The sequence below is a fragment of the Vicia villosa genome, linkage group LG2 (assembly GCF_029867415.1).
Source record: "Vicia villosa cultivar HV-30 ecotype Madison, WI linkage group LG2, Vvil1.0, whole genome shotgun sequence".
NCBI classification, from domain to species: Eukaryota; Viridiplantae; Streptophyta; class Magnoliopsida; order Fabales; family Fabaceae; genus Vicia; species Vicia villosa.
The window spans coordinates 44,839,295-44,851,516 of NC_081181.1; the positions used below are offsets into that span (position 1 = coordinate 44,839,295).

Here is a 12,222-nt window from a genome sequence, read left to right on the forward strand (position 1 = left end):
TTCACTTATTTAATGATTTTACGGCTTTTATCTTCGATGTTTGTAAGAAAGAGGATAAAAAGTTAGCAGGAAGGTTTGCGGTTATGATTAAATTATTGTGGAAGAACAAGAATGATTTTATTTGGCACCAAGAACGTGAAGAAGGGTCTAAATTGGGTTTGTATGCGTTTCATAGGTGGAATGATTGGTTTCATGCTCAAAAGGTTAATGGTAATATTGCTCAATCATATAACGAGTTGGAGTGGAGGCCCCCGCCAACGGGTTGGATCAAATGCAATGTTGACGCAGCTTTTAACAAAAATAATGGCACTACTAATAGAGGTTGGTGTATGCGTGATCACTTCGGAAATTTCATTAGTGCGGGTACTACTTGGGATCCAGGGACACTTAGCGTTATTGAAGCGGAAGCTTTAGCCCTTAAAGAAGCTATCCTTGGAGCCATCTCGATGAACCTGACTTCGGTTATTTTTTAGAGTGATTGCCAGAGAGTTACACAAGCTTTATACTCTAGTAATAAGGGTGCTTCTGAATTCAGCATTATTCTTCACTCTATTTCTACTCTCCTTCAGTCTTTTCCCAACTTTGAGGTCAAGTTTGTAAAACGTCAAGCGAATATGGTTGCTCATTCTCTTGCGAGGGCGGCTAATTCTTGGGCTAGACGTAGTGTGTTAAATTCGATTCCTCTTTGTATTGAACATATTTTATTAAATGAATTTCATTGAGTTGTTTGTGATAAAAAAATTAAAAAAAAAACCAATATTTAAGTGACCATAATTCAGAAAGTCTTATTGATTAATAGGCAATGAATTATTAAACTTATTAGTTATTAACCATGGTTAATGAATTTTGACACTGATTTGGTGATAATGAGAGAAATGCTAAGAAATAATGATGTTTGATTACTGTTTTGTAAACAATTAATTAGATTATAGTTATGTTTGATTACTACTTTTCACTATTTTCTATTACTATTTATTACTAAGATTTACGATTTCTTTTGTAAATCTGGGAGTAAAGCTATGGATTTTTAATCACTTTTAGTTTAAATATAACTTTTTTAAAAAAATATATATTAAAAAAGACTTACACTTACAAGCATAATTAAAATATCAAAAAATAAATTTTTAATAATATTAAGCAATCACTTTTAGTTTAAATATAACTTGTTTAAAAGTATATATTTATTTAAAAAGACTTACACTTACAAAGCATAATTAAAATATCAAAAAATAAATTCTTAATAATATTATGCAATGAGTGAAGATAAAATTTCATATGTGAAAAATTATTGTAAGAATGAAAAATTTTGAGTGAGGTGTGTCTTGAATCCAAGATCGTCTTTAAAAATATGTAAGACGACCTATATCACATAGTCTCGCATTTTTCTAATGATTAAACTATGGTAAAGAAAAAGTTTATATACATATATCTCGTGGTTAATTTACAATTAAATAAAATCTCTTAAAAAATTTACAACTCAACTAAAATTAACTTCAACTTTAACTTATATTGACGACTTCAACTTCAACTTCTTATATTGGCGCTCTCAAAAGTTTAAGCGCCTCTTTTTGAATCAATAAACAACAATCAAATAAAAATGTGATAGTAGATAAGACTCACATTGTTATGTATTTCTTAGTCCAATTTTTTTTCTCTCTTTTATGATTGACGTGCATTTGATAATTGATTTGGGAGATAGAATATACAAGTTTAGAGAAAAAAAAACTTGAGCATATTAGATTCTTTAACCCTGAGTAATATTTTGAATTTGTTCTCATGTTTCATATGATAAAAAAAGTATCTTAGGATTACTCATTAGTTACTCATCAGATAGAAGTAATAATGCGAGGGAAGATATAATTATGGTAACGAAATAGAGGTCAAAAAGTTATGTGGAATGATTGTTGGCATCGTTTGCTCAATTATAGTTGTGTGGAAAAAACATAATAATATTCTCGCCCCAAATATGAATAAATACCTTCCAAGTAAGGTGAAGCATAATTCTCTATATTCCAAGTATTTGCAATGGGAATAATATGTTGCTTAACAGTAATGTGATGAGAATGGACCACACATGAAGATGTGTTTTGAACCTTTTAGACAAAATCAAAATGGAATTTGTGAAAAATCCCTAAAAAAAGAATGAAGTGAATTGAAAGTTCCTCACTTTTCAATGATGTCCATCTTCTAACACTAGGCAGAATGTTTGTAAACTACACCAAATGTAACTAGAACTATGAGCAATAGTCGACCCACAAACATTCTCATAAAAAATTTGATGAATTAAGAAATTCTCTTTCTTAAAACCATAAATCCAAATTAGACAACAGTTTTCAACCTTGCTTAATGAGACACTGCCAAATTGAACCTTTAACAACAAAACTCATACTCACTAAGTACTTGAATCCTCGTTTCAAGACATCAAATTCCTATGAATTTTTTATCATTGTTTCAGCATATTAAATTACTATGAAACATGGCATCTATGAAACAAAATTAAGTTAAAGAAATTATTGTATTGATATTGATGAATACTATTACAATTGAAGAAATTAACCTTATAATGGTAATTATAACTTATTTATAGACCATATTTACGATCAATTAATAACTAAAATTATATCTTCAATAGTCCCCTGCAAATTAGGTGTTCACAACACTTCCAATTTAAAATGAACAATTCAGAAGAACACATGAAATCAAAGAAGGATAGAAAGAAAGATGCCATAAAAATATCTACTAAAATAAAAGTCATAAAGACAAAAGTTTAATCATCAAGTAGAAGCCACAACTCAAGCTTATCCACTTAACAGATAAAACAAAACTTGACCACAATAAAGTAGAAGCACATAACAAAACAAAAAAAGACTCTTTGTATTTTTAAACATATTCAACTCAACATAATCATAACTATGAACTTTTTATACATTAATTTCTTCAACAAAACATATTGTTACTAGTACCTTTCATTCAGGTATGAGCTAGACATGGAATTTTCGCAGCGCAAAATTTAGCAACTCGAATCAAATTGTCTCATTGCATGGGAGACATGTGAAGCAGGATATATATACTACAACCAAAGCACCATTACCCCAACTGCTACCTTACATTTTCATTATTGTTTTAATAGCATTCATGTTCAACTAGATCCCCTTCAACAACTAGGCATGAAAAGTTGTTATCCAACACATGAAAATATAATCAACAAAACTTAAAACTTGTACCTGAGATGAGAAGCTATTTGAACATAGAGCACCAATCCAATATTGTTCTTACAATTGATACAATTAACACATAACCACACGTTTGCAATAGCAGTGGTTCAACATATTATTCATAAACACAGATCAGATCAGTACACGTGCAATGCACATATCAAAAAAATCTAGTATACAAAGCTATTCAAATTTAACTTATGCTTCAAAATTTTAATTTAATATATATCAAAAGTAACAATCCATCTCTATTTGTTAGTTATTTTAGCATCTTCTCATGTATAATTTTACCACAAAAATGTTTGCTGAAAGAAGTATTGACTTCATCAGCACTCTATCCGAACAGCGCCACTCTCCGACTTAACAAACTTGGGCTTCCTTACTACTTGTTCTAAGCATTGGACAACATCCCCAATCTGAAAATCAGAACAGTTACTGATTACTAGTCCACATTCAGTTCCCTTCTTCACAGAATCCACATCCTGCTTCTCTCTCTTAAGAGATGAACAAAGACCTTCGAACACCACTTCACCACTTCTTAGTAGCCTCATGGTTGATGACTTGTTCACAAAACCATCAACAACCTTACAACCAGCTATTTTCACATCAGGTCCCTTAGATTTGCTCCCTTTCACTTCAAAGATATTCAGAACTTCTGCTTGCCCAGCAACCTGAGTCTCGGAAGTACCCGGGGCCTTCTCAATTATTAAATTGGCTATGTCTTCCAATAAGTGGTAAATTACACGGTGCAGAATTACCTATAACCAAACCAAACCGATATCAAATAGAAATCAAAACTTTCAATCACTTTATAGTTAAACGAGTAAATCACCAATTTAGTCTTTGAAATTCTATGAGATCGATTTAGTCACTTAAATTACTATTCCAAAATAGCCCTTGAAAAAATTGAATCATTATAGTCTTTTTAGGCTGGTAAATTTAGTCCATACAATTGTCTGGCAGGAACTAATGTGATTGAAAATTTTCAAATTAAGGGATCATTTTGAAATTTCATTAGTTTTACTTTTTAGAGACTGTTGACGTCTTAAAATTTTAGGTAGTAAAGTAGTGATTACTCATAGTTGAATTTGGGGAAAAGCTTGAAAATACCTTGATACTAGCACGAGCTGCTGCCTGGCTAAGAGAAATAGGAGGACTCTTGACATTGAATCCAACTATGCATGCACCACAAGCCTGTGCTAGGTCCACATCAGATTGAGAAATAGGCCCCACACCAACATGAACAATATTCACAGAAACCTAACAAAGAAATTACATAATGGTTATTGCATAGCAAGCAAATAGTAGATATTAGAGAAACAATACTAAACTTTTGCACTCCCATGAATGGTGTCGATTTATATCTCTAAACATTTGGAAAAGCACCAAAACCACATAACTATGACATGTTTAAATTATTACAATTTATGAGAGAAAACAGAAAAATTAAACACCTACAGCTAATAATTTGATCAAAGATGCTCCAACACAAAAAAGAAATAAACAAAAGGTTAAGCTCTTACATTCATGGTGATCAATGTGATTTTCGTAAAATATCTGGTACACTTAGGTTTAAAACCTAAACTGCGTTATTTTTACTTGTAACTGACGTACTTATTTCAAATTAATACAGAATCTGTTGAGAAGGCTTATCATTCTTGCTTTTTGTGTGGGCGAGCATGTAATGCAAAAATAAAGTATAGCATGTTATAACAATAATCATCACATACCTGGGGACTATTTAAAGTTGTCAATGCATCTGTAACGGCTTGAACAGTTCCCTGAACATCTGCTTTTACAATTACTGGCATTTCAACCCTGAGTGGAACCTCCTCCTCAGAATCATCTGAAGTAGTTGGCACAATCTGCACCATCTTGCCCCTAAGCCTGTCCTCTTCAGATTTCTTTTTCCTACCAGAACTAAGCATTCTAGCTCGCTCCTCAGAATGAACAACAATGACATCATCACCAGCCATTGGCAGCCCTCGGAGCCCTTCAATTTCAACAGGCATTGCAGGAGTTGCTCGTTGAGTTAACCTCCCTAGTGTATCTTTAATAGCCCTAATTTTTCCCCACTGTGAGCCTATAACCACATGCTGTCCACAAACTAGAGTCCCTGCCTTCACTATAGTAGTCACCAATGGACCCCGTCCTTTGTCAAGTCTTGCTTCAACCACATATGCTTGAGCAGGCCCATCAAATCGTGCTTTAAGGTCCATCATATCAGCCTGAAGTAGTAAAGCTACTTCTAAGTTGTCCAGTCCAGTTTTTTGAACCGCTGAAACTTCAACAACCTGAATATCCCCACCCATCTCCTCCAGCAGCAAGCCTTCAGAAGCAAGCTGTAATTTTACTTTTTCGGGATTCGCACCTGGTTTATCACATTTATTGATTGCAACTACAATTGGTACATTAGCTAATTTTGCGTGGGATACGGCTTCAAGTGTTTGGGGCATTACACCATCATCTGCAGCAACAACTAGCACTACTATATCTGTGACTGCTGCACCTCTTGCACGCATTGCACTAAATGCAGCATGACCAGGAGTGTCAAGAAATGTGATTGATGCTCCTGATGACATGCCCACCACAAAGGCACCTAGATGCTGAGTAATGCCACCTGCTTCCTTGGCTGCCACTGATGTTAGACGTAAAGCATCGAGAAGGGAAGTTTTGCCGTGATCAACATGACCCATCACGGTTACAACTGCAGGACGTGGTAAAAGTTCTGCACCTTCAGTTGAATGTAACCTCTTAACATTGACGCCAACCTCCTACAACAGCAATGAACAAATTAAGTGACAGAAAAAAATATCGACAAACAGGAACCTAAAATATCATCATGTATTAAAAAATAAAAAAGAGGAGAGAGGATTAGAGGGTGGTAGAGATGCTTTTGAGTCAATGTTCCAGAATTAAGGCAAACAAAGAAAGTTGTAAGAATACCCAAGAATAATTATGCTTCAATGAAGGATTGAAACTAAAATATTTATATAAACCTACCTACCAATACTTTAGGCCTAGTCTTACCCATTACTTATATTCCCTTTATTTTCTATTGTATATTGTGCATTTCAACAGATGGGGAGATGCGCAAAATTTACTAATACCAACTATTTGTAATTTCAGGAAAAGTATATCTCAAACTCCATTGATTTTCATCCCAAACAACAATTGCAACAACCAAGTCGTGTCTTACTAAGAGGGGACGGCTAACTTTATCCCAAACAAAACAACTAAAAAAATTACTATGAACATTGAATTCTAATATGCTCCAAATGAATAACAATATGTAAAATATGAGCAAACGACATATTTTTTCTAACAAGTTGTCACTTGTAAATAGGAAAATACTGACAAATAAGTATTGGAATCAAAAGACAGTTCCCTATATTCACTGATTTAACATCATCTTTGACTAAGAAGGATATACCATTGCAGCAAGCTCGGCAACATCCATAGTGAGAGGCTCAAACTCTGATTCAATCTTTTCACCAACATTTGTGAGAATATCTTGCAAAGAAGATACTGATTTTCCAGAACGCTTTGACAGTTCAACAAGGGTCATGCCTTCAAATATTTCTATTGTTTTATCGGGATTAGATTTGGCTGCTGTGACACTACGAGGCACATAGGGAGCTTCAACAGGAGGCTGATTTCTACTGTCTTTTCTCACATACTTATCCTTCTTTGGGGTCTTCAAACCATATGCCGCGTCACTTCTTGCCCAGACTTGTGAGCTAGCATGGAAGTATCTACGAAATAAACAAAAATAATTACCTCTACCTTTTTTCATTGTGCAGTCACACAAATTTTAGTGTTGGATTTTTCATCTACAACCGAAAGATGCTTGAAAATTCAGGACCGTGTATAAAAGTAATATTAACATGTAACGAAACTCGTCCCAATTTTCCAATCAGGATTATTATCATCAAAGTAGTACAACCTATCTATTCAATGAGCAGTACATAAATAAGGGCTTCTTAACAATACCCTCATCCCTCTGTGTACAATCTTATGCATATCTTTAAAAGTGAACTTACTCCTAGCCCTATTTACCATGCATAGGCCTAATGATGCTATCATCCTTAACCAACCTAAACAGTAAAGTTATCAATGGTTCATTTTAAAACTTAAAATTTGGGTACTACTATCTTACCGTGTACCACTTTCTTTACTCCCAATACAAAAATCAGCCACACCAAGATAAGAGCGATTGATGAAATCTGCATCAGGTTATTTAAAGTATGTGAAAGTATAAGTATACAATATACAAGTGAATGAAATGAAACATTATAAGCATAAATGATGTCAATTACCAGGCATGCATCTTGCTGAAGCATAAACAGATTGTTCAGCAAATATAGATGCAAAACTAGACCCTACCACGTGCCTATGTGACGTTGTAGCCAAAGCTCTGGTAAAATTCATATATATTCTCTGCATTTAGGTAATGAAAAGGACAAATCAGAAACATAATGAGCTATATGACACTTTATTATAGGAAAGGTAAAACCATCTGCAACCTGAATAATTGTCAAATTTGACACAATTTATAATGAAGGGGGGATGATCTTATTATAGAAGTCAACTCACCTTCTTTCCAAGCTCCAGCCACGCCATTCATAAGCTTGTAACTCTGCAGATTTAGGCCAAATGAAAATTATTTGCAAAAAAGATAGAGGGGGGAAGTGACAAAAGTACTAAATGAATCAATAATGGTGGATTTATTTATCAGTCAGTGACATGCCAACAACAACAAGAACAAAACCACTCTAATGTTTCAGATTGTATGTTGAAAATATCTCAGTCTCTTAAGTTCCAGCCCACAAAGGAGTTATGATGAAAAACAAAAAATACTCAATCATAATACTATAATTAAATAGAGGGCTAAAAGACACCATACATTATTGATTTTTCATGTAACTGACATTTCCCTGGCTGGAAGTTTGGGAAACTGAGAATGTGATGCTTGAATTAGTGGAAACCAAGATCACTATGAAACTTCAACATAACAATCATTACCACAATGGGAAACTGTGAAATTGTATTCAGCCAAATTTATCAATAAAAAAGTACCCTTACAGTGAGAGATTTAGTATTCTAGCATCGTTTGCAACACCTCAGTCGTCAGACAAAGTGTATAGAAAAAACAGCCACTGCAGCAGAAGTGTGAAGAGAGATTTTTTCAGCGTCCTATGTATCAAATCCAAAAACATACAAATGCAAAATACGCAAAATGTGAAACAGGGATTTGTGGGAAAGAGACAAACGGTTCAGTGTTAAATAATCAAAGGCAGAAAAGGTTAAATGTTCAAAAATCAAGAATCAAATAGTGAATAAGGCTTAATGGTTGTTCTAAAGTATCTAGATTTCATTCAGCTTTGGAATTCAATCCAATGATTTTGCAATGGTTTTTCTAACTGATTATGCAATTGTTGCTTCAACGACTATAACAACTTTCTAGAGTTTTGTAACTAATTCTGTTTTGCTAAAATTGTATGCAAACAGTTCCAGACTTGCTACTATACTTTGATACGGTTCAAAGCTATTCCCTAGAATCCGGCATCCCATCAATCCAGAAATTCAAGCATTCACGGAAGTGCAGAAAAATCAAATAGGAAACTCAATGGTGAAGGCGACAAGGCGTTCATACAGTGATTATCAGTGGATTGTTAAGGAGACCGAATTTTGGGGAAGAAAGAACAGAAGTATTACCTGGGGAGTTTTCGCCACTAGAATCTTTGATAAAAAACTCTGAATGCCAATTCGGTTAGGGTCGTGTTGTTTTGCAATCTTATGAGCTTATGAGATAAGAAGGCAACAAATATCAAAGGTTATTGTTGCTGTGCGATAACCATTGCAGAGAGTTTTTGAGAGAATAGTTGAAAACCCTAATATTGAGAGAATTTTTTAATGTATATTTTTATTCTTGCTTTACCTTTGTGTTTAGATGTGTGCGTATATAATAATTGAATGTGTATTTTAAAATAAAATAAATATTTTATTTAAGTTTATCATTCATGCTTGATAAAAAATTGTAACAAAATTTCTAACTTTATATATTGTTAACAGATAATATTATTTAGTTATATATAAATTTTTTTTTTTTAAAAAACAGTCAATTCTTTTGCAATTATTATGGTTTATATGAGAATTAAATGAATTTAAATTGATAGTTAAAAGTTTTAAAAAGTAATAGATGGATTTTAAATAAATTGTATATTAAAAAAATTAACAGAGGAAAATAATTAGTTTATTTAAAAAACCTATATTCTGATTAATTGTGTTAACAAAAATTGTTACATTTTTTTCATAATGAACTGTAATGATATTTAGTTCAAATGTAAGAATTTAGAGTAAAAAATATGACTCTTTTAAGTATTTTAATAGTATTTGAAATTACAGAATTTAACGATTGTTTAAAAAAATATTAATGATAATAATAAAATATAGTAATTGAAGGTTTCAAACATTAGTATTAGAGCATTGAAGAGTTAAAACATTATATACATAAATTAAATTATAGAACAACATGTTTGCAAAGAAAAATAGAATGACATAGATATACTAAAATATTGAGATCAATTTGTTCAACTTTTTATTATTGTTTAAATTTAAAGTGTAATATTTTCCTTATAACCTTTATTTAATAGGAAAAATATCCAAATTGCATACTATTTATAAAAAGTAGTTTATAATTATGTAAGTAATTATGTCAAAAGTAGTTTACTTAAATTAATTTTTTTAAATCAATTTATAAATTAAAATTTAACATTAATATAATGGGAAAATGCATGATCATAGTTAGAAATTAGATGAAATAGTAGTTAAAAGGATGTTGATATAAAAAAGAAAATACTAAAAACATCTAATATTAGAAATAAAACTATATATATATATATATATATATATATATAAAATTTAATTTAATTTTTTATTTAGATATAAAATTATATTGTAGGCCATTCAGGTTATATTTGCAATTATATTATTAATTTTTTGATGCGAAAGACTATAAGTTAAAAAAATTTCTTTTTAGTTAATAGTATGGAGATTAAATAACACATGTTTATATTATAAATACTTACGTAGTCAAAAATATGTAGACATTTATTGGTAAGAAATCGTAAAATTTATCTTACAAATATATAAGATATTGTATGGACTTTGTGCCTTGGCAAGTTTGGAACCGATAGGTCAACTGTGTTAATATCACTAATAGTATGGATTTTGTGGCTTCTCATATTTTCAAATAAGAGAATAGTTATGCGGATTCTATGGTAAATATTAGACAAATGGACATTTTTGTAATAAAACAATAATAGATATTCTAATAACATAACTATATTCAGCTATAAATTCTAAATCAGAATACTCCAAAGACTTATTACAAGCTTATTACTTTCAGAATGTTATGTGTTTAACCCCTAGTAAATCAGAATTCTTCAAACACATTTTTAGCACGTAAAGTTTCTCAATATTACCTTAAGGAACATATGCACGATCAACTCTTAGATTGAGGTTAAAATACTATTAGTTTAATAATTTATAAGTTAAAGGTAAATGAAAGAACAAATGGGACAATAGTAACAAATAATTTACAATAGAATAGTAACAAATGGAACAATAGTAACAATAATAATATGGTGAATAAAGATATAAGGGATAAAGATATATCTATTTATTTGAACAATTATTTAAAAATTACAACTAAAATAACAAAAATTACATCAATAAAAACATGGGTTAAATAGGTTTTTAGTCCCTATAAAATTACTAAAAGTGAGTGCAAAAGTAATTTTATAGGGACTAAAAGTCGACTTTTTTTTTATAGGGACTAAAAACCAAAATTGAGATATTTATAGGGACCAAAAACTTATTTAACCCTAAAAACATTCATAAGTGACCAATCTGCAGACTTTCCAAGCAGGAATGATCAAACACAAATTTATCGTCTTCTCCTGATTCAAAGAGAAAAAATAATATCAATAAAAAAGAGAATTTAAATACTTGTAATACAATAACTCAGTCTCTATTATGCCACACAAACTAAATGCAAGACATATATATGTAAAGGGAAACAAAAACTTATAAAAAAAAATCACCATCAAAGATTTGTTTTGTAGAAAATGATGATAAACCATTATCACATTTTTATATACACTATGATTTTGGATATGGATTGAACAATAACAAATAATAAAAATAATAACGTAATAATTAAATTTAATATAATAAATAAATGAGTGAATGATCCTAATTAAATAATAGCAGTTACATAATTGAATTGAAAAAAAAAACGTTCAAATAGTTATGAAATATTTATAAAAACAAATTGTTATTTTTTTATATTAAAATATATTGCAAACTAATGTCTTAATATATGATACGATAAATTTGAGTTAAATAAATATATTATTTGAATAGAAACATGAAACTATTTTATTATATTTATAAAAATATCAATTTTATATAATATAATAAATGAGTGAATGATCCTAATTAAACAATAGCAGTTACATAATAGAATTGAAAAAAAAAATGTTCAAATAGTTAAAAAATATTTATAAAAACAAATTGTTATTCTTTTATATTAAATTATGTTGCAAACTAATGTCTTAATATATGATATGATAAATTTGAGTAAAATAAATATATTATTTGAATAGAAACATATAACTATTTTATTATACTTATAAAAATGTCAAATTTATATGAAAAACAAAATGAGAAAATATCCATCTTAATGTATAGTTTACTTTCTAATTAAAATGATATAGTCAAATATTTAGTTTTAATTAATTAATGTGACTACAAAAAATTAAATAAGTGAACTAAAGTCATTTCTTATTATAACTTATTAATAAATATTTATATAAATACAATAATTAAATGGATGGTAATCAAACAATAGCAGTTACAGAATTGAAATGAAAGAAAAAAAACATTCAAATATTTATGTGATATATATCTATATTTATTCAATTAAATTAATATTTTATGA

The 12,222-nt window shown here is 30.3% G+C and overlaps 1 protein-coding gene across 6 annotated transcripts; it reads right to left on the minus strand.

Moving 5' to 3' along the window:
- Nucleotides 1-3,225: 3,225 nt before the first annotated feature.
- LOC131650334 (uncharacterized) lies at nucleotides 3,226-9,152 on the minus strand. 6 transcript variants are annotated; one of them, XM_058920043.1, is made up of 9 exons: nucleotides 8,934-9,152; nucleotides 8,301-8,374; nucleotides 7,812-7,854; nucleotides 7,535-7,655; nucleotides 7,375-7,441; nucleotides 6,649-6,970; nucleotides 4,946-5,989; nucleotides 4,326-4,475; nucleotides 3,226-3,973 (listed from the first exon to the last, which is right to left on the minus strand). In XM_058920043.1, the coding sequence occupies exons 3-9, from the start codon at nucleotides 7,836-7,838 to the stop codon at nucleotides 3,542-3,544; spliced, it is 2,163 nt and encodes a 720-aa protein (XP_058776026.1). In that variant the 5' UTR covers nucleotides 7,839-7,854; nucleotides 8,301-8,374; nucleotides 8,934-9,152; the 3' UTR covers nucleotides 3,226-3,541. The 6 variants fall into 6 exon arrangements, with proteins under 6 accessions (XP_058776026.1, XP_058776028.1, XP_058776027.1 ...); XM_058920045.1 differs by having other exon boundaries at nucleotides 8,295-8,374; XM_058920044.1 differs by having other exon boundaries at nucleotides 8,301-8,411.
- Nucleotides 9,153-12,222: the final 3,070 nt, after the last annotated feature.

Excerpts from the sequence above, each read along its gene's own strand:
- LOC131650334 (XM_058920047.1), bottom strand. The coding sequence starts at position 7,838 with ATGGCGTGGCTGGAGCTTGGAAAGAAG. Across the intron at positions 5,990-6,648 it reads TTGCCGAGCTTGCTGCAATG|GAGGTTGGCGTCAATGTTAA; the intron begins GTATATCCTTCT and ends TTGCTGTTGTAG. Across the intron at positions 3,974-4,325 it reads CAGCTCGTGCTAGTATCAAG|GTAATTCTGCACCGTGTAAT; the intron begins GTATTTTCAAGC and ends GTTTGGTTATAG.